The sequence below is a fragment of the Boleophthalmus pectinirostris genome, unplaced genomic scaffold (assembly GCF_026225935.1).
Source record: "Boleophthalmus pectinirostris isolate CB_2022bp ecotype Guang Dong unplaced genomic scaffold, ASM2622593v1 HiC_scaffold_12, whole genome shotgun sequence".
Lineage (NCBI taxonomy): Eukaryota > Metazoa > Chordata > Actinopteri > Gobiiformes > Gobiidae > Boleophthalmus > Boleophthalmus pectinirostris.
In genome coordinates this window covers 16,323,721-16,351,038 of record NW_026571018.1, presented here as the reverse complement: position 1 = coordinate 16,351,038, position 27,318 = coordinate 16,323,721, and the positions used below count along the sequence as shown (strand labels likewise).

Genomic DNA, 27,318 nt, shown 5'->3' with positions numbered 1-27,318 from the left:
TTTAAGTCACATGTAACAAGTTGATGAAATATGCATTGACAGTAATATCTTATCAATATTTTATGGACTAGATTCTCTATTGATCCCAGTATGGATTGGCATATTTATGGATGTGGGTGATGTTGCGTGGGGCTCGGGGTGGTGAGAGGATTCCGCTCCTCTCATTGCGCAGGATGATACTGCAGCTCCACCACAGCTCCACACACTCCAACCCACCTTGAACAGACTCCCCCGGTGCTGCATTCAAGGCATTGTGAGAAAAACTGTTCAGATGATTAGATTTTTACCACACAGTATGAGTTATAGGTTTGCTCTACAAGAAATCTAGTGGAAAATTGAGATGGGGCGGTTGGCATTAGCATAAAAGGTATTACAAATGAGAGTTACATCTGATCTGGGGTTGAATTTGGGTTCATACAAGCCACCTGTTGCACGTATTTCTAATACTGTTTTGTAAATGAGCTTAGGCCTATTATAATTGCATGAAGGTTTAAGTACATAGATGACTAATAATCAACTATGCAATATTATAATGTTCATTTTGGGGTTAGACAACTGAATGTATTACTAGATTTAAACTTGCTGTTAGCAGTTGACATTTTGAGCACGTTTGACTATTCAAAAAGATGTTTTTATTGTTAATTGCTAATGCTACTGCAAACATTTTAGTCACTAGGTATAGATATAGTTACAAGGCCATCTCAGTCTGGTGTAGTAGACTCTAGGCCTATGTGGAAGTGTTTTAAAATAGTTTTGGTTGCTTTTATGCTTTAATCATGATAAATCTCAACTGTAGCATAAAATTAGCATTATAACGGGGTTTTCTATCGATAGCCGTATAGATGATGATCCACTCTTCACCTACATCAGTGAAAGACCTATGATATTGCCTGTAGTGACTTGCTTATTGCACCCTACACTAAACCAAAATGACTAGAGGCGATGCTACTCACAATCCGCCTCTCAAATGTGGGGGATCCCAGGGCAAGTCCGTCACATCACGTCTTTTTCCCAGTTTTTCTCCATCTTCCAAACACCTCAAGCGGGCGCAGTGACGGACAGCGCAGGTAACCAATCAGAGGACGCACGCCTCCACACCTCCCCCAATGAGAGGCGTGCGGAGGCGGGCCAGCGGCTATCTAAAGGCTGCTGCTTGGTTTCACGCGACGTCGACCGCTCTCTCGTCCCATTGGCGCAGGTGATCTGTCTCAGGATGCGAGAGGAGAGCGGAGGAGAGGGGAACAGAGAGGCAACGCGCCGCTGGAAAAGTGTCCAGGGCTCGGGTAACGACGAGACAGGATACCGGCCCGCGACAGTCCGTCCTGGAGCAACTTGGCAATGAGAGATTCACCGAAAAGGGCACTTTGAGATATGATGAGGTTTATTTCTGGTCGGCAATAGTACTATGATTTGGTATGTGGCCACTTTGATAGCAAGTGTATTCAGCAGCACCCGAGGAACGGCCGCTCAAGGTGAGTCAAGTGCAGTATCTTCCGCCCCTGTTTTGCTTTTTTGGGGGAAGTTTTAATTAAGCTTAAAATCGCATTTACGTGCTTTTATAACGCCAACTTTGAACGTGTCGGTACATGTTATAACAGGCTTACGTCATGAAGTTCATACATGAGGCTGTTGATCTCTGCACCTGAAGTGGAACCGGCAAATGTGGAGCGACACCGGATTTAACACGGCAAAAAACGCGTGACTTTTACTGCTACAATTTGTACGTTTTGCATTTTAGATTTGCACTTTGATTGCGTTGCAGGGATACTGGTTTTGCTGTGTTCTAAATGGCTCTCGGGGAGTTATGACGTTCGTGATAGATTTTGCAGTCTATTTGGGTTGACACGTTCCTCCCCAGAAGTCATTGCTCTGGTTTGGTGGAGGTGCGGGCTCGTGTGCCCGTACCGGGGCCACACGAGCCCGGTTCGCAGTGGCGCGGGCCCCGGTGGCCTCTGCATCTCTGCCGGGTGAACGCCAATGTGATTACGGTGCGCTGGTGTGGTTGTCATTAAAATGCGATGAGTGGAATAACCTCCAAGAGACCGGTTGTAACTGCGAGTTTGTCCGCTAGAGGGCGCGGTTTGTGATTCACGACTGCATTAAGGTGATTGATTATTCGTAGTTTTTTTTTAAGCATTTGATTTAGGCGTGATTTTAACTTTATGTGAAGCTGAATTTGTTCGATCTGCATGTAACTTACTATAACAATACTAGCCTTTTAGTTAACATATCTTTGAGGACAATCCTGTAATTCATTTCTTTATTCATGTGCTTGTTACATACTTTATTGATACCTTTGTAATAACTGGGTTTCAGGCTGCACTTTGTCTTCCAATGAAAAAATAGAAGGCCAGGTTTGAGGTTTGGGCTCATAGGCTGTTAATATTACTAAGTGACAGCACTTTAGCATGAGGATCATGTGACATATAGACATCTACCTTTGCATCGTTTTTTGTTGCGGCGCTTAATTTTAGGTTCTCTATGGGGGATTGCATTTCCTATTTGATTTTTAAGGGTAAAGAATTCAGAAAAGGATCCGAGAAGTATCTCAGAAATTATAAAGGTGTCTTCTGGCAACCCCAAACTCATGACTTCAGTCCACATGCGTTTCTGTAACTACTCAAACAAGGTTTATTTCGGACTTCAAGGGGTCCAGATAGAGCGTTTAAACTTTTACTGATTTACAGTAGTCACAGTTGTTCAATTGTTAGAGTGCACATATTTTAATCTGAAGGTTGGCCGTTCAAATTTCTTAGACATAGATCCACTAGCTCACAAGTTGGCTGCGTGTTTCCATCTCTGGGTGTCTTGTGTTCTTGGGCAAGACACTTAACCCTCCTCACCCCAATGTCTGTGTATTGTAAACTGGTTTGTGGGTGAGTGGTTCCTTGATGTGAAGTGTTTTGTGTGCCTTGAAGTAGAAAAGCTGTATATAAATATGACCATTTACCATTTACAAATGAAGCCCTGCTCTGTTGTTCCGTCACCTGAGCAAAGATTGATAAGAGGATGTGAATTATTTAGTGTGAATTATGAACTCACTGCTTTTTCCTTAGACTTTACCCTTAAAAGAGGATACTGCTTTTACCACTCCCCAGCACTCAGAGAGCTAAAGGAAATGGGCCAGTGCCAACATCTGTGTTTGAGCATCACTGATTAGATGATGAATAAAACTTCACTTCAAGATGAAACTCATCTTTGAATTTTTTATAGACTGAGTTTCAAAGTAAATGCTGCCATTTATTTGGGGCTATTTTAGTTGATGTCCCTGTAGACTTGTGTTAGCCTGGCTACATGCAAACAATTATGTAATGTTTTGCTAAAGAGGATACACCAGACATGGGCAGCCAAAGGGAGGAGACTTAAGGAGATGGTTTTAAGCGGCTTCCCTGGTCTCCTCTGGCACAGACACAAGACAGCGCCGCCATGACCTCTAAGAAGAGGTTCAGACGCACTGATGTCATTCGTCTGAACAGTGAGGAAAACCCTTTGTAGTGTTCTGCTTTTCAGCTGGGCAATACACGTTTATTACAGAAATATAGATAAGTGTCTTTTGTCTGGATATGACCTTTGTACTGAAATAAGAGTAAGTATTATTTCTACTAAGGCTGTAGTCCTTGATTCAATTAATTGGTCGATAGTGTCACAGTCAACCACATTCTTTATTAATTGACAAATTATTTTATTTAGGATTAAAAAGATTAAGATTTATGAGTGTAACAACTCAGAGAAGAAAGCATGGAGTGAGTTAAGATAAATGTATCCCTTAATGTCCCTGTAGGGAAAATTGTCCTCTGCATTTGACCCATCCTTCGCTGTGGAAACCTGTCAAGAGCACTGGGCATTGCCTAGTCACCCATCTCCAGATCTTGAGCTAGGCTTGGTCAGGACTACCTTATCTGGAGGATTATACCTATTGTGCAGGTTGTTGGGTTGATGCAGGAAACCTGAGTGCCCAGAGGAAACTCACAGGAACCTTCTTTTTTGGAGGTGAAAGTGCTAGTCACTCAGCCACCATACCGCCAAGTTACCTGGAGTTGTTGGAAGAAAAAATGGCTTACTCTTAAGTTTTTAAAACTCTTCAAACTTGATCTGAAATCCATGGAATTTTTGCATTTGTTTCTCAGTTCATATCTCAGTCTTTTCTCATATACTTTATATAACTTTACTTTTATACTGTGCTCCTGCTTATTCAACATGTCACAAACCATTGCCTTCACAATGTGTTTTCTAAAATCATGCAGCCCTAGTTCGTTTTTTTAATGAATTACTTAAAATTAGGGCTGGGAGATATGGGAAAAAAATAATGACAATTTTTTCCCCCAGATTGATTGATCTGGATTTTTGATTCGATCTTTCATTTTATTAAAAATATGACATGTGGACATAAAGGACAGGGTCACTGCAGTTTTTATTTAGTGTTGATAGGACCAATATTTCCGGAGAAATTTAAAGTTTGGAATGAGTTTGTACAATATTTTTTTGTAAAGATTATAAAGATGAGAAGTACCAGAGGAGAGAAAGAGGAGAAAGGTGAGGCGTTACGGCTGGATCAGAAAGGCAGAGGGGGCGGGGGGAGTGGGGAGAGTGAGTGGGGAGAGTGAGTGCACACAGAGGCAGATGCACACAAACAGAGGCAAACGCACATACAGAGGCAGATGCACGCACAGAGGGAGAGAGGCACTGGACTTTTAGTCACATTTTGCAGATCTAACACGTTGTGGCTCAAGCTGCTTTTTCCTAAACATGAAAGTGTAAATTAAAAACAATTGACTGTACAGTTGATTAAAATGCCTATGCCATATCATCGAGATCGACCTAAGTAGAGATCGCGATCTATTGATCTTTGATTTTTGGCCCTACGCAAAATATTTTCTACTCTTGTGACAGTGGAGACTATGAAGACTCTCATATACTGTGAGGTCTGAACCAAACTCTTGTATCCTGACCCGATTTGCACTGTCCCTCCCGTGTACACGAGGCTGTAGTGTGCACACAGTCGGCCAGAGCATCCTTACTGTTTCCAGCTGGCAGTTGGCTGAGCGTCGACTTTGGCCAGAGCAGATCTTGGAGCTGTGCCAGACCTCCTCCCTGTCTCCTCTGGACTCCTCTGGTCCTCTCGGGTTTCTCACTTTCCCCACACTCGGAGTCTGTACCTCTTCCCGTATTCCCCACATCTTTGTCCCATCTTCCTGCTTCATACACTTGAGTGAACTTCATTTACTTGGGCTGCTGGTTTTGCGCTCATATTCTTTCCATACTGTATTGTATTAGGGCTGAACGATATGTTAAAAAAGTGTATACAGTTTTTTCTTTCCATAAACATAAAAAATTCAGACTTCTATCCATTGCCATTTAACACAAAAGACTTTGTTCTTTCTTTTTCTGAATTTCGATCTTGATTATAATTTGATTCATTAATTGCTTCTAATTATATTCTAACACTGTATTTTAGGCATGCCTTTATTTGATCATAGTTTATAATTTACTATGATTATCCATTGTTTTATATTGCACCATCACCAAAGATCATTTCTAGTTTAATTTTGCGGGTTCTCCTTTAATATGCCTATTAAGGACACTGCGCTGTGTTAAACATGTTTGAATGCAGGTTGTGCAGAAGTCAGCTGCTCTTGGCACTGTAATTTCCCATGCCCACGTGCACACTCAAATGCACCACGGCTCACCACCACTGAGCCATCATCCCCCGAGGAGCAGTGTCTTCAACCAGGATCCAGACATATGCCCACTAACAGGCTGTCTGCCCCTCACTAAGAGGAACCCATTATGACTAAGCGGGGAGATAAATGCCACGCACAACCGTACAGAACTCACTGGCCCGGAGGAGGGAGACTGGAGGCATGCTTTTGACTGTAGTACAGGAGAGCCATTACAACCACTTTTCTGTCCTCACCTAAACTCTACTCTGGGCACTTACGTTGAAGCACTGGTGGTCCCTCGGTGAAATGTTTCTCTTTTGCTTAGAGCCTGACTGAAAGCTTGGTTGTTTTATGTGGACTGTCATCGGGCTGCATGGGCGATGCGGTGATACAAATCAAATCTCACTCCTGTGACAATATGCACTTTTGGTTAAGTTGTCATATTGTGAGTCATCTATTTTCTCTTGAATACAGCTCTATGCTCAAACAAAGATTCCGATTGGCCTGTCTCTGTCAAACTGTGACTGAGTGACTGGCAGATTTAACCGACTGTAGTGAAGACACAGATGACCTCTCTTCAAGGCTAAGATAAAATCACAATTGTGAGCTGGCTCCAAGAAAATCTCCGTTGATTGTATTAAAGGGCCCATATATCTCTGTTCTAATGTTGTTTCCTCCTCTCGTTCACACATTTAACACACAAATCCTGCATATTTAGGCTGAATTCTTCTCTCAAACTAAAAACACTCCAGCTTGTAATGTCATGTGAGAAGTGCTCCAGTGTGTTTTAAACTCCATACATTTTCATTAGAATCTTTTGGATGATTTAAAGCCTCTAATTGCAAATAAAGGTAGATGTTAACTTGAAGGCAAGGCAACGCAAGTTTATTTGTATAGTACAATTCGTACACAGAGTAATTCAGAGTGCTTTACAGAATAAGAAATACATTAAAATTACAATAAAAAACAAATCAAAACATAAATAATCATCATAAAATTAAAAACACAGCTTGTTTGGAGAGGCCAGTGAGCAGACCATTACAGTAGTCTAACCCATTGGAAACAAACACATGGATAAGTTTCTCCAAGTCTGCTTTAGACAATATACCCTTGATTTTTGCTCTTTTTTAGATGGTGTAAGGCTGCAGATGTTACTGATTTGATCTAGCTAAAAAAGTTAAAGTTCAGTTATTACCCCTAGATTTCTAGTCTGATTTGAAGGTTTTAGAGAAGAGGACCGCTTCATGACATCACAAGGTTAAGAAGAGAGAATTTTGAGATTTGGAGATGTACATAGACTAATAATAAAGGATTACTTAAACATATGTGACATATATAACAAAACACAACTCCAGGTATGTTTTTGAGGAGGTAACAACATTATAACATGACTTAAAGCTCACAAGAGTCAATTTTGTGTAATATAGGACCTTTAATTTTTAGCATATCACCCGCCCCAGACCGGAGCTTTAAAATTCACATAGCTGAGGTAATTTTATTTTATTTTTTTAAACTTAGAGACAGGGACTTATAATGCGATATTTGGGTTCAGATTTTCTTTGACAACCCCTCTTGACTGGCTGCTGATTGGTTCATTCCACTGATCTGCCCTTCTCTGGACTCTTACAATTCACACTGTGTGAAATGAGATTCTTCTAGTGTGATTCTCATGACGTTCTCAGCCCTGTGTATTTTTAGTTTTGGGTAAACCATTCGGGTGTACGTGGATCTGGCACCCTGCTCTGCCTGCCTAATTAATTTTATTCTGAGGAACTTTCACGGTATCTCGAGTTTTTGATGATCCCAACAGTATGATCGCCTAATGAGAGCTCTCCCTAGATGTGGGCGGCTACTTGGCAAAAACAAAGCTGCTGACCAAGTTGTGGAAATGGGAGATTTGTGTCTGGTTCACAGCATGGGCCAGAGCCTCGTGGGTGTTCAGCACTTTACGGTAGAAGGACGCCGTTCGCTGCTCGCTATTGGTGAAGACATATTTTATTTTGACATGAAATGCTCCGCTCTAGCGTGCTGTCTGTGTGTAGTATTAGCACTGCTATACATAAATTATTGGTTGTTAATATTTATAAAAAGAAAAATGTATATGTGCACAGGCAAGTACAATGGAATAAAAAGGGCAAAAAGTCTTTCTCTGTTATTATCATTAGAAACATAAATCTGAGACAACTTCTGTTTTGCTCAGTTGAAAGTTGTGTATTAATCTTAAGAAGAAAGTCCAAAATTCTGCTTTGAATCCTGAAGCTTCTCCACAAAAGAGTGGCAGTGCTGATTATGTTTTCCAGACACAAGACTTAGTGAGCGCTTATAGTCAAACTCCTCTAATTCTGCTCTGAAATGTGGGTTTAAGTCTGTCGGATAAGGAGTCTCTCTTGGCCATCTCAGTGCGTATGAATCTATTTCCCAGCTCTTAGGACTTCAAACGACTCATGCAGAGCTCCTAAAGTTGAGTCTCTCACTACAAGGTGTGCATTTCATCTCATTGCACCAGTCTAGAAGTGTGGACTCAAATCAATTGAGACCCAGCAGATCATCACCAAATCCGAAATCTCCCACTACTTTTTGGATTGAGGTCACTCTTGGGGTTAAACTCTGAAGATGCATCTTTTAAAATTTCGTTAGCATTGAGAGACTTTTTTTAGTTTAAAGGAACACCATGTAGTGATCTCAGCCATGTAATAATCTCATATTTTGGTATCTTGGCATTTCTGTTTAATGTAACTCTGTGGTCAAAAGCAGACACTTTCCACCAGCCTCTCCTCCTGTTGGTCAGCCTCCATCATGCTTTAATCTCCAACCAGGGACCATATTTGGAAATCTGCCACCTGCTTGTCACCATGGAGATGTTATTGCTTTACCTGTAATGTTCCAGTGTAGCATTAAACATGTGTATCTTGCATTGAGTTAGAGGTGCTGAATATTAGGAAGAGGCATAATATCAAATACCATGCATCATTAACCTGAAACTTGGCCTGGTGACATCATCTACTTTTCTCTATGGAGATAAAAGTTGCATAAAGTTGCAGTTACATTGTGCACCTTAACATGATCTGAACAGGTTATTTTAAGATGTAATTCTCTCTCTGTCATGAATCAACTCTCCCTGGCATTTTATTATACACTTTGGCATTAGATTTTTTTCTGAAAAAGATATTTGCAAAACTTGTTTTATCCTTTAATATTAAAGTACTGTAGGATTTTATTATTTAAAGCAACATTTGATCAAATACCTCTTTCACATTAGGTTTTCATGACTTTCTTTTTCTTTGGTGTAAGTGACTGGTGTTTTCACAGAAACAGTTTAACATAACGTGCTGCACTTCATTTGTGCAGAGCTTAATGAAAAGTAGCTCTCTTTTAGCCCGGGGCAGATGGTGCTTTATAAAAGACAGCACCTTTAGGTGTCAGTCAGCCTGGTATTTGGGCCACAGAGCAGTGAGTGGCAGGTGCCTCAGACCCCTGGGTTCTGGACTCCATTTTGTTTGAATGAGCCTGTTGGGGGCTCTCAGCCAATGGGCCGATAGGAGCACCTGTCATTGGCCATGCTTCATAACTGCGATTGTTGCACTGTGTCAATAATGTATGAGCAGCCCTCAGAGCTCCACTGCTGCTGTTTCAGAATGGTCAGCCAAGACTCCATTCAGGTTTACTACATTTTACCATGAACTATACACATGTGAGTTTCAGTTAGCACTTCAGAGCAGATTCTGTTCAGTGAGTGTCACTTAATTCTCTGTAGGGGAGAAGGGCTTGTCATTATCTTCAATTATTCATTTGCACTGATGGGGGCTGGACTGATTTGAGTGCAGTTTAAGTTCTGTACCTCCACCAACAAGAACAAACACTGATCCTGTAACACAGAAATGGCCAACACTTTGATCTTAGTTTTCAACTGCTTCTAATACAGTTTTGAAACAAGAGGATCTAATGCACATCTCTGCTGAAGAATAACTGAGTTAACTTTGAATGCTTATAATGGCGTATTATCATCACTAACCCCACTGCTGAGGACACAGTCTTAGCTTCAGTCTATTTTTACTCAGCTTCCTGAATATACATGAGCAAGTGTACATAAAATGGATTGTGGCTGTAATAGATAAGCTTGTAGAGTATAAGTTTTACTGAGCACCTACCCACAATGCATTTTGTGAAGGAGGAAGTGCCCTCTCATATGTGTCTGAATACAGTGTCCTGACTGCTCCAGCTGACTCATCTTAAATGGGCCCAGCCAGTAATTGCTGGATCCCTGGTGCAGCAGTTGGTGTGTACAAAGTGGGCACATCATCAAAACACTGTCCTCTGCTATCGACGTCTTGTAGTACTGTGGAGTTAGCATTAGGGAGTATTGAAAATCCTATCCTCCTTTAATTCTTTTGATTGGAGCTGGGAGGAAACTGGGGGCACAGGAACAGTTTATTTTGCCATAGGGACAGGCAAAGACACGATTGTAATATTCAAAAAAAGATAATAAAACATGAAATAGTGATGAGATTAGCGTACGTGTGTATGGATGGATATGGAGAGAAGACTGAAATCTGGACTGATAAACTAATACAAGAACCCCATGCAGTATGGGTAATTGCAGCCTTTATGATTTGATAATTTCACCAACTCAAATTCTGATTCAGTTGTGATATATCACGCAGCCCTAATATGCTGTAGTATTTTCTGAAGTAGTTGTTTTAAAATAAATACATTTTAATACTACGATATCATACCTTATTAGCCTAAAATAGATTGTTGATGTTTTTGCTGGCGTTTGTCTGTTTGTTTGTTTGTTTGTTTGTTTGTTTGTCTGTTAGCAACATAACTCAAAAAGTTATGGACCGATTTTGATGAAATTTTCAGGATTTGTTGGAAATGTGAAAAGGAAGAACTGATTTCATTTTGGGGGTGATCCGGAAGAAATCCTGGATTCTGGATCACTTTGAAATTTTAGTTAACATTGTGGTAAATGGGGCCAAAAATTTTGTTTCTCAATATCTCGGTTAATTATTGACCAAACCCCATGAAATTTGACTCAGGGATGGACAATGGGATCCTCTTTCATATTCCAAAGGCTGATCTGGATCTGATCCAGAAGACTGATTTTATCGCAATTTATATAAAAAATGGGGGTAGTCCTTGGCGGAGGTCTGCGCTCTCTGAGTGCTTTTCTAGTTCATAAATGAGATACTTTACCTTCAACAGCCTCGCTCCGGATTGGCTCTTTTGTTGATACTCTCGGTCAGAATTCCTACTGTAGAACTTGGCTCCATATTCGCTTCTGTAACTGCTAGAAACAGTGAACTTCATTTGACTGGAGCTGAACACTATGGGCGTCATCACACTCCCTTACTCCACTTCTTTATCCAGCCTAAGGTGCAAATAGTGTTGAATGCATGTTTTCAGGTCTCTTGGTTTGCACGTTGTTCACAGCTGTGCACTGTCAGTTGGGCATATGGACAGACAGATGCACTGTGACATGGTCCCTCGTGGGGAGACTACACGGTATACGCTTTAATCAGTCAGGAAGCCAGGTCCTTGAAGGATTTTCTGTACAATGCAACCTGAGTAAAATTATTCAATTAGATTCTTTCTTATCTTACTTGTTTAATGACTGAAAGGTACAATGAAAGTCTAAACTGAATTTCTTGTTTATAGCCTGATGTTGAAGATTTTTCCATAGTATGGGTTAGTTTGGTTGGTTGCTCTTTTTTTGGAGAAAATTTAACTGATAACAAACTATTGGCATACACATTAAGTAGAGGCTCTGTTCACAAATTTTTCCTCATTTTTTTTGGGCAAAATTTGTCTTGACCCTATACAGATATGTGTGTGTTGTCTGCATCTAATTAGAAAGTATTTTATTGTTTGATCATTAGGAAGTGCACATTAGCATGTTTTTTGTTGTTCGCTTTACCGTTGTGGCAAAACTCTACTCTGGTCTCTATGAGCTTCAAAAATATCTTTCTTTTCACTCTTTGCAGTGAATAGTTAAAATGCTCTAAATGCATAAGGCAGCTGAGGAATAGTTTTGGACCTCTGTGAACCGTTTTTAAATAGTCAAATAAAATAAACATTTCACTTTTTAAGCGTGTCAAAATCAGGTACAGCGCCTTTACAGTTTAGATTGCCTTTTGTGTCAGTGCAACAACAGGGCAATTTGCAAATCTAATCACAATCCTTCGGCTTGTTTATTGTTATAATAGCTTCCTGTTAAGTCCACCTTGGTTTGCCTCTGTTCTCTCTCTCTCTTTTCCCTCTTTTCACTCTCTGTCTCTCTCACTCATTTAGCACTGTACTAGATTACGCTCACCCCTCCCAGCCCTGCTCTGTCCTGAGCTGGCTGGCTTCCTCCTCAGCGTGTCGTTTTACAGCTGGGCCCTCTGAAGCAGCACCGTCAGCTTCATCCATCCCGGCTTCTCCAGACCCATTAAAGATTCATCGGATAGGGCCATAAGATATGTCGCCATAACCTCAGCTGCTCTACTCTAAATTCAGCTCATAGATGCTATAGGATCACATCATAATAACTTGAGATTCTGTGGGAGTGGACGGAGGGACTATAAAAGTGCACATTGACTGACTCTTGACAATGTATTTTTGTAAAGCAGTGTCATCAGGTCTATAAAGATGACCTCTTAAAAGTGCTGTGCAGATTTTTACAGTTTTTCTTATAGAACTACTTTGTTTTATATGGCTGGCAGTGGTCCAATATTATTTTTTATGCATTCTTAATTATTCACCACAATGCTTTTCACAACTTTCAGAGGCCAAAGTGGAGATTTGCTGTAATGCTAATAACTATAACTCTTGATAATTATATGCAGACTGCACACAGCGCTCTCTTTTTTACCCTAAGAGCTGTTTTTACAATATATCTGACTGTACTGGGGTAAGATAAAATTTGCTAAACTATATGGAAATAAATCTGAGCGCAGCCATTTGAGCCTCTATATTTTCCTCATTGGTTGACTGGGTGTTCAAATAAAATTTACTAATTCAGTCTCGAGTGACCTAAAATATGTTGAAAATATTCATGTTCATACTTAAATTGTAAATTCACCCTTTAAGAACAATGGTTTGATGCTTTTAACTATAACAACAAAGCATCACTGCATAATATAATAAAGGCATTTTGTTCTTTATGCAAGTGTCCACTTCACATAAATGAATGCAATGCTATTTCAGCTATATTTGATTTTCACACTAGAACTATGAACTATGATCCAGTTAAATTATTTGCTTTGATTTTGTGCCGGTTTTCCAAATATCACAATTTTGGAAAAGAAAGCTGAACGTTTTAACCATACATTGAAGGGGCAGTTCTTGCTTTTTGCTGCTACAGGTTTGACATTTTAAATGATATTGTATGGCATTTGAAATGGTATTTGCCAAAATTGTCAACAATAGATCTTCACTGGGACATACCCCTAATGTGGCACTCATTTTTCTATTCCTATAACTTAGCCTTTCATAGCATTAAATTAATAAAATTAAATATTGCACTCTTTTGTGATCTATGTTATAATGCAGTTTCCTCATCAAAAACATACCCAGAGTTTCATTCACATGTTTAACTCACAAACCCTGCTTATTTAGAATGTATGTGGTGCTTTTCTTTCCTTTTTCAAACTCCATACAGCTTTACTAGAATCATCTGGATTATTTCTGCCCTGGAATTGCTGAACAAAAGGTAAGAGGCAGCTATTAACTTGAAAACTACTGCTTCAAGAAATCACAAAGTGGCATAGAGCATTTTGAGCTTTGGAGATGTAGACAGAATCATAATAAAGGGTTATTGAAACATGTGTGAATGAAACAAAACAAACCTCCAGGTATATTTTTGAGGAGGTAACACCATTCTAACACGGCATAAAGCTCACTGCCTTTAACATTTATTTTACTAAATTTCCCACTGTGAAACATTTGTGTGCTACTTTTGAATCCACCAGACGTTTGTAAACCACTGCAAAATGGCACGTCTCTACACTGCACTATATAGGGACCTGCTGGGGGTGGATTGGACACGGCCATAGCATTGTTAGCGGCGGCAGCAGCATCTCCGAATGTCCTTTACTTGACATTCTCTGGTTTGGAGGTGTCAAGTAACAACTTAGCACAATGCTGACATTAACTGTTCACTCAGTGCTTGAAAACCACTCATTATTATTCTCCTCATGTCAACATACTTCAATTACAAACAAGAAATTGGGATCTGATGCCATGTAGCCGGTCAAACAGCCTGTCAAGCCTTACTGTGCTATATAGAGAGGAATAGGGAGCAGTGTATTGTTGGCAGCAGGTATTGCACTGTGGACACGAGGTGAGTGGAGAATAGCTGTCATGTAAAAATAGAGACATATTAGTGGGAACTGCCAGCCTCTCCTCCATCGTCGTCTCAAAGTTGCTTACAGGGGAACATTGCGCTTCGCCAGCAGGTTCAGTCCTTCTTGCATCCTTCATATTGCAGTCTATCCAATCATGTCAAATCACTGCATCGTATCTGTCACTCTAACAGCCTGCTACTTCAGATTGAAAATATTAAAGGCGCTCTACTGGGTTTTTACTGTCTTAAAGGTCCCATATTGATTCTTGTGAGGTTTAAGACATGTTATAATGGTGTTACCTCATCAAAAACATACCTGGAGTTGTGTTTTGTTTCATTAACACGTTTGAGTAATGCTGTCTACATCTCCAAACCTCAAAATGCTCTTGTGATGTCATGAAGTGGTAGTTTCAAGTTAATAGCTATATTTTTCCTTTTGTTCATTAGAGATGGGCAATTCTAGGGCTGAAGTTAGGGCTGAAAAACTGTGAAACACTTCCTGTATTCCCACATGACATCACAAGGTGGAACAGAGCATTTTGAGCTTTCTGTTTGAGAGAAAAAATATGTGTGTTTAAAATTTGTTAATGAAACAAAATACAACTCCAGGTATGTTTGTGATGAGGAAATTCCTAATCATTCGTTCATTCGTTTTTCAATATAAAAACTAAAATGTGTTTCCAAAACCAAAATGAAAAAAGGATAAGGATTTGATTTTTTCAGTTTTCGATTCAGTGTTAAAATGAAAAAATGGCCTTTATCCATTTTTCCATTATTCATTTAAACACAAAATTTTAAACTGATTAAACAAATTGATATGCATTTTTTAAATTTTGGTTTTGGAGACAATTAAGAAAATAGTTGTTTCTTAATTTTCTTATTTTTGGTTTTATATTGAAAAACAAATGAATGAATGATACGCGGATTTTAGGAGACAACATCATAACAGATCAGAAAACAAAAATATGTGTAAAGTAGTATTTCAGATGGCCAAATATTTACTAAAAACAAATTACAAAGAATACGAGACAGTCCTTTTGATCTGGACCTCTGATGTAGTATGAAGCAGTGACAATAACTACACACGTGCAGAGTTCATGGTTAACTTATACTGGAGGGAAAAACAAAAAAAATGTTTTTAATATTGTAGTAGTAAACATAAGATTCAACAAACAATTTTGCTACATGACAGATACTTACTCAGATGCACTGCTGCTTTATTTTACCTGTGCGTTGGCATGAGAACAAGGTAGATGTAAAATATGATCTATTTATTACACTGTTGCCTAAAAACAAGTTGAGAACATTTCAGTCGCAGTGAGACAGAAGAGGCTGTTTAAAGTCATATACTCAGACATTATTATCACTTTTGGAGTCTACGAGTTTCCATTTGTGGCTCAGCTCCTCAGCCTTCAATCAAAACAACATGTCGTTTTGCTCAGTCTGCGCGCCCCATGCTGGTCCCATGATAATAACAGTCTTTGTTTGTGCATGATGTAATTGTTACATTGCTGCTGACGTCATCGACAGTCCCTGGGGAGTGTGACGCTAACTGAAGGCACTGCTCTATCTGAAGCTTTGTTAATCTTTAGTGTGAACTTTATTTTAATACAGTCTGACAACAAAGATCTTACTTTGTTGGAACTACAATAGTTGAGCTGATTTGTGTAGTTCTTCTCAAATAACAATACAAGATAGCTCACATATATATTTTTATAAACTGATATTCAGTTAGAGCTGCAATGATTAGTTCCATTAATTAAGTCAACTTTTTTAATCATATTTTTTAAACATATGCCAAAAGGCCTTTTATAACAAATACAACATTTTTAAATGACAAAGACAATTTCAGGTTTTTATCTTTATTTCAACCTGTGCTTGGTTAGTAAAAGGAGTTATTAAATTATCTCAATATACAAAATAATTTGTTTTATTAGTTATCTAATAGAAATTGAATTGAATTTGTAGATATCTGTGTGATATTGGTGTGTATTTGTTCACAGTTCAGAGAGGGAGAGAGAAGGAGATACTGTATTGATCCTGAGGGAAATTCAGGTTTTGCTGCAGCAACATTTACACTCAGTCGCTTTTGTGTCTCAGTCAAAGTGCAGCAGGTCTGTGTGAGATCATATGAACGGGAAATCCTTCACTCTGCTTTTTTGTGGCGGTCAATGATGAAATGGTCCATTCCCTCAAAGTATTTCTTCTGGAAGATCTTCTGGCACATTTGGTTTGAAAAACCTGTAGCATCTCAGAGATCTTAGAACTAGCTCCTTGACTAGACTGTTGCATGATCTTCTCTGATACAGGAATAACTGTTCATTTCACACAATACCTTACAGTCCCTTACTTGTGTCCTTTGAACTGCACATGGTACACTTCTTTGCTGGTTCAAATCCCATGATATTACGCTAAAAAGTGAGCTTAAAAACAGAATATTTCAAAAACTGCTCAGTCTGTGAGCCAAGGAGTCACAGTTACGTAATGATAACTTTTTGGAGTAACCAAATGAAACACTTGTGGATGAGAAATACATTCACCCTCGACACACGGGTCCACGCTAAAGGAATAATTACATCAGTTCGGGTTCATTAACTTGTTGCTGCTACAGCATCCATCACTGCAGTAATTATAGTACGTGGGCTTATTTGCTTAGGTAACTGCAGGTGGAGGTATTTTTAGCTGTGCACTGTATTTCCTTTGAAATGCAAGTAAGAACAGAATGTAAAACCCTTAATGACTAATTGTGATCTAATTGTGATCTAAACTTGACTATAAAAGAGGCTCTAAAAAAAATCACATATATATATATATATATATATATATATTTTGGCATATCAACCACCCAGATCAATATATATCTGTACTTTTCTTTGCACAAGTTGGAAAACATTTTTGTATTTTTCTGTACTATGATAAGATTTTAGCTGTAGAGGATTGAATGAATAACTTCTACTATAATTCTGCTGTTTATTTATTGGACATCATGTTTTTATTGCACATTCAGATCTTTTGGGGAATTGTCCTGTCTATATTTACAGCAATATATCACACTTCAAATGTAGTTATTGTGACAGGCCTACAGGTCAGTTTTGCTTAAATTTTTTGCTCAACCAAATGAAATGCATGTTTGGAGGAGAAGTACATTGTTTCAGATGATTGAATAGACAAACAAGTGAGTGTCCTCCTCTAATGGTTTCTGACATCACACCATCACTGTGGCATCAGCGTATAACATTTATTCCAGACTGTTTCCCTCACAGCAGGAGCTCGGCCTCATTACGAGAGGGTCCAAAAGCATGTGTTTTTGTGTGTCAGTTCAGCCTCCACTTTGATTAGATCTCACCTCACCACTCAAAGTTGAATACTGGGTGTAAATGTGTCTGCATTTTATTTGATTAGAGCACCATGTTGTGATATTTTGTGGATGTTAACAAAATTGTGAATAATACTTTTTCTTTTTGAAATTCCTTGACAGCCCTTTGGTTTTGTCATAATCAAAAGAATTAAACAAAGGATCATGGTCTGTGTAGTTCTGTTTTTTAGTTGATGCTGCACCATAACAATGAATTTAAAGACACTTGTAATGACAATAATGTCATCTCAGTATATTGATTGAGATGAGACTTGAGACTTAAGATGATTATTGTGGGACTTTTGAGTTTTGAAAATAGGTTGTGGTTACATCCTACAGTTTTTTCCCTATTAAAAAGCTTTAAATTGTTAATTGTGATAGTAACAGTTGTATTTTCTCTTCATTCTGACTGTAGGATTCAGTGTTGTTGGAAAAGATGTAGAGAAAATTGGTTAGAGATGGATTCCACAAACCTGCCATATTAATTTTATGGTTTACAGACCTTTCAGCTGACAGCAATCACATCTTTGGTGTTGAAAAATGGCTGGACCCTCTGAACTTATTGTGAAAAAAATGCTATTACTTTTGTTTGTTTATGCTGCTGAAGAAGGTTTCAAATGTACCAGTTTTTGTTTAATGTGAATATGTCCAGTAACAACAGAGATATTAACCCAGTCAACTAATCTGCAATCTTACTCAGGCACTCTTGGTAAATATTTAAAGTTCATGTATTTTATTAGCTGGCCATACTCAAAATGGTCGAGAATACACTGTTTAGTTTGTTTCTAGCCTTTTATGAGGTTATATAAAGTGTCACTGCCCATAATTTAAATCAAGGATCTTCTAGGACACTGGGAAAGAAAAAAACCCAGTCACGTTTACTGGGTCAAAGGGTCAAGGAGATTCCATTAGCAGGGCTGTTGGATGCAAGTAATGCTGTTTCAGAGGAGTACAATATTCTGCTCATTTAAAAGAGCTGAAAGTAAAAGCAGCTGGTGGAAGGTTTGTCACCTGCATATCTATCTACATAAAGATTTGATTGCTTTATCTAGAATGTTCCACAGTTTGGCATTTAACCTATCTAGCATGTAACATTACCAAGTCACGTTAAAAGTCAAATCAGAGTGTTTTCAGTATAATTTTGATCAGTAAAACATATGCATGTACTTTAAACAATTAACCCGTGTCTGTTATAAATTTAGTCAAGTGGAACATTGCAGGTAAAGCATTAATGTCTCCATGGAAGTAGCAGACAAACCACCAGAAAAGTTACATACTGCACCTTTAAAGGGCCTGATCTATGTATATAATATTTTTTCCTCATCAAAAATATACGTGGAATAGAAGTCTGCGTGGAACAGAATTTTAAGTCCTGCTTGTGCAGTCCCACTCCGGCCCGCAAAGAACTGTAATTTTTATTCCCTCCTCTGTGACATTTTGTCCCGCTCCCACCTGCAATAATGGGGACGTTCGCTTTCTTCAACTCTATCAAACCCGGAGAAGGGAAAGAAACTGTCTAAAATGTGCCTGATATTAGACCATGTCTGCAAGTTTAGGCTGCTTAAAATGTTTTTATTAATGCCAAATAAAATATCCAGCACAAATGATGTATGATAGGCATACATTACTCATTTGTATATTTTACTTGACAGTACACTCATTTATTTTGTGGGACTGCAGTTTATCATCCCCCCCGCCTGCTCCCGACTGCGCCCGCAATGAGCTCTCAAAATGTGTCCCGCACTGCACTGTTTTGCATCGAGTCTAACCTGGAGTTGTGTTCTGTTTCATTTACACATGTTTAACACGCTGCATATTTAGGCTGAGTGCTTCTCTCAAATGGAAAACACCCCGTTCCACCGTGTGATGTCATGTGGTACAGATGGGCTTTGCTGCATTTTTTAATTCCATAGAATCATTTGGATCATTTCAGCCCCAGCAGTGCCAATCTCTACTGAACAAAAGGTAAAAGGCAGCTGTTAACTTGAAAACTACTGCTACATGACATCACAAGGTGGAGCAGACTAATAATGCAGGATTACTCAAACACAGGTATGTTTTTGATGAGATAACAGCATTATAACACTGTTTAAAGCTTACAGGAATCCATCTTGTTTTATATAGGACCTTTAATAATATATTGGAAAAGAGATGAACAGGTTTGATAAAAATAGCGCCCTCTAGAGCTGCAGCTGAAGTAGGTCACTGCACTGACACAGGATGAATTGACGGAGTAGTTAGTGGACATGTTGTGACAGTTGCACTCTGTGAAAGCTGCTGTCTCCAGTCTTTGTTTAAGAGTTGGTGACAGAAGCCAGATGGTGAACCCACCAATGACGTGCTGCTCCACTAACTACAGATGAACTAGAAGTACTACTACAAATACTAAATTACACATATTTTAGTAGCATGGTATTGTTCTTGCTTGCTAGGGGTACATGATTTTCTGACAAGTACAATGATTGCAATTCGAGTTGGGATAAAAAGTGAGATTCTGTGCTCATTCTAAACGACTCCAAGAATATTCACATTTGAGGAAACTGAAATCTGAACTGATACGAGGATCCCAATTCAGAACATCTTTGCAAAGGTCTAAGCTACAGGTACAACAAGTTTATTTCTATGAAAAGACAGAGACCAGTCGATCAGTTGGCTGATATATCGGGCCGATATGTGCCCTTTTTAGTGTATGGGCTATCAGCTGAAAATCTCCAGCAGAGGTCGATATTCTGTTTGACTCAACCAGCTGCCTAAATATGCATAAAGCCTTGTTTTATAGGCTTGTCTTTAGAAAGTGGGTACTGCGAAAATGTAACTATTCTGGACTCTACACAGTTTCTAGTAAAAGAAGGTTTCAATAATTTGGCAAAAATTATCGTAAGAACTCATCAGCCATTGGTTTTTGTGGATTCTCAACCATCGGTATTGACATTGGCCATGAAAAAAAACACATCTCAGTTGATCTCTAGTTATTTGCAGAGGAAATTGTATTTAAATATCTGCAGCCTTTGTGATTTGATAATTGCACCAACTCAAACGGCTCAAACTCATATCATATTGTACAGCCCATCCCTATTACCTATGCAGTATCAAAGTTAATGGAAAATCTGATTCATTTTTTCTACAGTGCCTCGCTCTGATGAAGGGTGAACATACTCGTATATCCACCATCTCTTCTGAATTCCAAATGATGCTGTAGCGATGGTAGTTTGAGGGTATGAGGCCAAAATGTAGGTCAAGTCAATGGCTGTAGTTGCTCGAGCTTCTTCAATCGCTTCTGTGTTGATTCTTTCTCTTTTTCCATGCTTTTTGCTTGCGCATGGACTCTATTGATCTAAAACTGTAATGTTGTTGCCTTTGATGTCACACATGGGGGAACAGAAGACAGTCATAATGGCCCTCTAACGCCTCAGATTCACATAGTGGGGATTCTTTGTCAAACTTCAAATACAGAAAAGATACATTCTGCATTCAAATTAAGTAATTTTAAATCCCCTAATGTGTAATGCAGATTATTGTTGTATAATCCCACATGGTGTCCCAGTATTCTATAATTAATGAAGCTTGCAGGTCCTTGTAGGTCTGCTTAGAGGTTTTATACAATTTAATTTATGTTTTTTTAATTTTTATTAAACTGTATTATCTTGTATATTAGGGCAGTAAGATTTTGCCAGGCTGGTGCGATCTAGTGCCTCCGCTCAATTTCATTTCTCTCTAGCGACTAGGTCAGGAATCAGAATACACTAGACTTTTTTGCGAGTACCAGCCCATCAGTGAAGAGCCATACATTTTGTATTGGCAACGATTCCCGAAATCAAGGATTTAAAGCCAGAACAAAGAGAATGTTTGGTGAATTTTATCAAGGGGAAAGACGTTATTGCCCTTCTTCCTACGGGATTTGGGAAAATCTTAATATACCAGTTAGCCCCATTAGCGACACATTACATACATCAGGACCAAATAGCAGCGATTGGTTAAATATAAAAAAAGTACCCACCTACCATCAAGTGAACGAAACCTAATGCTGCAAGGTCAGATAGTGTCCATGAAGTGAAATGGACTGATGAATCAAGCTAAGTAAGATTAATCGCAAATCAAAATCACTATTTAAATTGATGTAAGTAGCAAATCATTACAATTTTTGAGGTATCAGAATTTCCTCCTCAAACAACAAAATGTTATTCTGTGTAAAAACTGCTAACCCTGGAGTTTAGATCTGTACAAACATGTTCTGAAATGTGATTCTTGTATTAGTTTGTCAGTTCATGTTTTAGACTTTTTGGACACGTTTAAAATGTAAAAATGTGAACACACCAGCTATTTTTATGAACAAGTATTATGCTGTTCAAAAACATACTTGGAGTTTTGATTGTTTGTTGTTTGTTTTTGATTCACACAGGTTTAACATTCAAACCCTGCATATTTACTAGAATCATTTCGATAATTTCAGCTCTGGAATTTCCAAATGCTACTAAACAAAAGGTAAAAAGGGAGCTTTTAACTCAAATGTGTGAATGAAACAAAACTCAACTCCAGGTATGTTTTTGATAGGATTTTTGATAAGATTCTAACATGGCTTAAAGCTCATACGAGTAAATTTTTGCATATTAAAGGACCTTTAAGTTTGCAGTTTGAATGTCTGCATAACTACAAGCGCAAAAGAATGCCCAATGAAAATAATGAACAAATGTAAAAACATAAGAAAAGCAACTCTGTCTCAAAAAGGATGGCGAGAAGAACGACACTTATTACTGATAAGAAAGATGCACTTTAAACACAGTGGGAGATTGAGAATGTAGTGTCCATTGGCTCTGCACTCCTGCTCCAGCCCCTCACATCTCTTTAGATTAGAGGACTCTCCGGCCAATGATTAATGCCTCTATTTATTTCACAGGGCTTTGTTTCATTGCAGAGCCACAACAGAGTAACCACATCTACCATTGTATGTGTGTGTGTGTGTGTGTCTAAATTTGTGTTTTTGTTAAGGGGCTATGCTATTTTCTGATCTATAATGTTGTTTCCTCATCAGAAACAGACCCAGAGTTGTGTTTTGTTTCATTCACACACGTTTAACACACAAACCCTGCATATTCTGAGTTCATCTGAGTTCTTCTCTCAAACAGAAAACACCTTGTTCCACCTTGTGATGTCGTGGTCATACAGGAAATGCTCCACTGTGTTTTTTTCACCTTCACTAGAATCATTTGGATAATTTCAGACCTCAAAACGTTAATCTCTACTAAACAAAAGGTAAACGGTAGCTGATAACTTAAACTACCATTACATGACATGACATGGCATTTTGAGCTTTGGAGATGTAGACAGAGACTAATAAATAAAAAAACACTCCTCCAGGTATTTTGTTGAGGTAACAGCATTATAACATGGCTAAAAGCGCACAAGACTAAAATTTCCGTAATATAGGACATTTTTTGAGGCTCTTTTGAGGAAGCAAAAACACATTTCCAAACACAGTAAGTGGCTCCCTGCTCTTGTGTGCTGTGTGGGAGACGTGCATTGTTTATTTATTACATTTCTGGATTTTTATGCAGAGTCGCATTTGTCACTCAGAGTAAACACAGATATGACGCCTGTTGGTGTGATCAGATAATTCTCATCCTCCATCAATCTCTGTTTATGAGTGAGGATGAATGGGTCATCTCTGAAGGCCCAAGACCCAGGATCAAGTGTCTGCCATAAATCACAGGGTTATTTTGTTCCCCATTATTTAATAGTGGCATTTGTGTCTCTGTTTTCATCCAGGGCTCTTACTGTTGGACTGGAGGGCTCAAGAATCACTGCACTGGTGACCAGAATCATCAGGTCAGTCGGTTTTCAGCTCGACTGACGGTGACTGGTCTCAGATATAGTGGATTCTGTCCCTCTGCCCTCTCACGTCGTAATTACTAGGGCTGTCAAAAGTATCAAAAAAACAGATGCTGATCAATGCTGAAACTGGTATTGAAAGTCGATACTCATATGAGCAAATATTGATACTAAAAACATCACATAGACTAGTATATACACATGGACCACTATGGGACCAACATGAACGACTGAATTACACAGATATAAGGCCACATGGTAATATTAAAGAAAGTACAACAATTTAATGTTGAAAATGACATTATATTGTCTAAATAAAGAGTGGTATCAGTATTGAGGTGTCAGGTCTATGCCTTAGTAAACTTAGTACTTTGAAATTGTAGTATCGTGACAGTGCTAGTAACCACACATAGAAACATGTGATTGCTAGTGGAAACTGATTAAAATTAGGGCCTGATCAATATGTTTTTTTTTTGCAGCCAATATGATAAAACAGGAGTTGGAGGTGCCGATAGCCAATATAAAAGCCAATATGTTTAGTGATGTAAAAGTTCACTATAAATTTTCATTTGATTTTATAACTTAGGTTTAGTTCTATTGGATTTATTTCTATTTGGGTTTATTCAGGCTACATTTGCTATATTTATTGTTATTCTGCCTCTTCACTGTCATATTTAAAGACAGTAGGTTGGCAAATGTAAATATAAGATAATCCAGCATCTTGACAGCAGCTGCGTGTGTAAACAAGCGCATGTGAGCGACGTGACTCTGGGGGTGCGTTCAGGGGCAGTACGGCGGCACAGACACAGACAAATTACTCTGCAGATAAATATCGATGCGGCACCACACATATTAGGACATTTATCTGTCTGTAAATTGGATTAAATTGCCATCGTATAGAGTGTCTAAGCTTTATTATGAGGTATAACATGGACTATAGGCCCATATCTGCAAGATTTAGGCCGATAGTTAATTTGTCTCCAAGTGCCTATATTGACCAACCAATATATCGGCAAGGCCCTAATTAAAATACATTATAAAAAAAAAAAATTAATAAACAGAACTAATATCAGTTATTTTGGTTAGCAGTTGGACCTTATAATTTCCATTGTTAAAATAGCAGACTCCTCCTGTTCCACCTGCCCTACCAGCAGAGGAAGTTGTAGATAGTGTGCGTAATTAGTTTTCACTTGGGTGTTATTTGAGCAGAACTCTCTAACCTCCTGTGCTCTGATTTGATCAATGATTTATGGCTCTTCCTGTGCAGACTGGAGACACTTGTGAGTGCACCGCTTCATTCACAAACTCATCGATGCTTCAATCTCATTCATGACTTCATTCAAACAGCACTCAAATAAAAACACAATGGCAGACCTGGACCTCTGGGGAAATCTGCAGGTTTCTCTCTGGGTTTGTCTCTGAAGGCTCTTAAATACACAGAACTGTTATTCACAAACTACCACATTTTCCTCCAGCAGACTCAGGGGAGCGCTCTTTTAAATGGCTTCATTACACTGGACAGCGATGGTCTTCAGGATTATGTGCCCACCTGTGATCCAGCCTATTTACCATTATTCAGCATTATGGTGGGATAACTGCTAATAGACCTGAGTGTTTGGTTACACTGTTAGCCACAGGATTGAGCAACATGGTGATAAAAATCAAATCGTGATCTCATCCATGTGATTTTTGTAATTGTCAGTGCTTTTCTGTTTAATGCTCCAACATTTTCTCCCACCCTTAACTTCTTGGGTTCTTTTTAAAGACAATACAGTTGGATTTGTATTTCATTTGTTGACATGTTTTGGCTGTTAGCTTCAAGCCATCTCCAGAGCGGTCACTGGTGTTGGAGGTGACGTGCCGTGTATCGGCTATTGTTACTTCCTGTTCTCCTCCTATTGGTCAGCCTCACTAAGGCTCTGAGTGAGTGATAGTTGGACTTAACCAATCACAGTGAAGTTTGCACTTGCAGAATAAACAAGTGACTTCATTTACCACTTCATAAGTCATAAATATCTACATGAATCGTGCTAAAATCGAAAATGTGATCTGTTAGTTCCACGGTGACTGAGTGGTTAGCACCCTTCACAGTGAGAAGTTTCTAGGCCTTTTTGTGCAGAGTTTGCTTGTTTCTACTCGTGGTGGATTTCTTCCTCAGTTTCCTCCATCAATCTAAAGCTACGTTACACAGTATGATGATGGTCTGAACAGAAGATGCAAAAGTGGCGTCGCGTCTTCACATATTTTCTTCTTTTTACCCGCAAGCATTCTTGTGTAAACAGGCCCTGAAACATGCAAAACTCTCTCCTCCTGCTAAGGTAGTTTTGACTAAATGTTCAATCTTATTCAACCAAAATTTGCATTAGGAGTTAGTTGTTTTATTTAAGGACAGCCGCAGAAGTTATAGTGAGTGAATGAGTTAACTGAAGATTTAATATTTTTTGGTATTTATATGTAAAAAGGCAGAGGCAAGTTTAAATCTACAAATACATAGATACAGTACCTTGTCTTGTGAGTGCAGGTTGGGTCAGATACATAGAGATACAAAATAGTTTTGAGAGCTTTTGTCATGCACGCCCCCTTTTTAGTCGACTACAGCTCTACAAATATGACCTGCATGTAAACAAACTGTCTTGTCTTGGAGGAACACATAGACTGGTTACAATACTCTTGTGGCTGTCACACTCCCCCTTCTCTTCCCCTCCCTCTTCCACCTATGGTCTTAATAGTGTATGTCTATGCTGTGTGCTCCTCTGTGCTGCTACATGCACTGGTGGCCTCCCCTGAGTCTTTTATTGTAAATGAGCTTAAAGTCTTTTGGGGCAGAGGCTGAACACTACAGCTGCACAGTTTTGGAAAAAAAAGAAACCGTATTGCGTTTTTTTCTGCGATGAAATTAGTGATGTATGTTTTACAAGATTCAGTGCACATTGTAAACAACAGGAGAACTAATGTTTGAGAGAAGAGAAGTTACAGGTCAGGTCTGCAGAAAGGCGACCCAGCTCACAACAGCAATGCAAGATGCAACAATTTCAAGATATTTTAGATGGGTAAAACATCTGTATTTGAATAAATGAAAGTGTAATGCCATAATGTGGAAAATTTCAGACAAAACATGAATGTCTAGATCAAGGGTCTCCAACATTTTTTCTTGCTTTACTAAATGAAAATGCTAGAGAGATTCTAACTTTAGCAGTCACAAGAAACTGAGTATTTATAAGAGTCAAAATTTGTAAAGGTGTAAAATACAGGTGCAAGATTTTTTTCTATAAACAGAATATTTAGTTTATTGCAGAGGACATTGTGTTATCTAAACTGCAGCAGCTTAAATTGGAATTTCAATTTGATGCGATATATTATGAGCACATCACCTCTGTCTTCTTTCTATCTCTCTTTCTCTGTCCCTCTCTCTGCTCCATCTCATCTGTATAAACAGTGAAGTCATACCTTCCAAGGGGCCTGTTTTCATGCATGATGTCACTGGCAGCCAATCAACACGTAGCGAGGTACTGCGTTGCGTGGATTGCATGTGTGTGTATGTATGTGTGTGCGTGTGTGTGTGAGTGTGTGAGTGGGGGATGGGGTGAAGGAGGGGGGGTGATCACCGCTGGGAGCTTACACACTTGCTCAGTTATTATCTGGTTGTGCACATGATGAGAGCCTGTTACTGATATAGTCTCAATCTACATTTTAAAGCAGCACTATGTCACATTTTTGGTGCTTTCCTCAACGCAAATGTTCTGCTTAGAATTTTCAGTATAGCATTAAACTTCTCTGTCTCTATGGACACAAGCAGGCGATGCTGCTAGTCTAAGTTACAGGTCAGGTCTGCGGAAAGGTGACCCAGCTCACAACAACAATGCAAGTTTTTTAAGATATTCTAGAAAGGTAAAACATCTGTGTAATGCCATAATGTGTAATGCTATACAATTTCAGACAAAACATGAACACATTATGAACATCTAGATCAGAGGTCTCCAACATTTTTCCTCCTTTACAAAACCAAAATGCGAAAAAGAGTTAGTAATTTTAGCGCTCACAAGAAGCTATGAGTATAAGAGCCAGGTGATGAGGTACAGTTAGAACTGTATAAAACATAAACCATTATCCATTTATCAGTGCACAAATTCAGGCATCAAAATGACTCCTGT

The 27,318-nt window shown here is 38.8% G+C and overlaps 1 protein-coding gene across 1 annotated transcript in view; it reads left to right on the top strand.

The window, feature by feature from the left end:
• The first annotated feature begins 1,312 nt into the window (after positions 1–1,312).
• The window catches only part of LOC110169021 (protein turtle homolog B-like), a 91,396-nt gene continuing 65,390 nt past the window's right edge, over positions 1,313–27,318 (top strand). Inside the window, exon 1 of the mRNA XM_055148213.1 lies at positions 1,313–1,472. Coding sequence (XP_055004188.1) covers positions 1,406–1,472 — 67 coding nt within the window. The 5' untranslated portion in view covers positions 1,313–1,405. The remainder of the gene's footprint in view (positions 1,473–27,318) is intronic.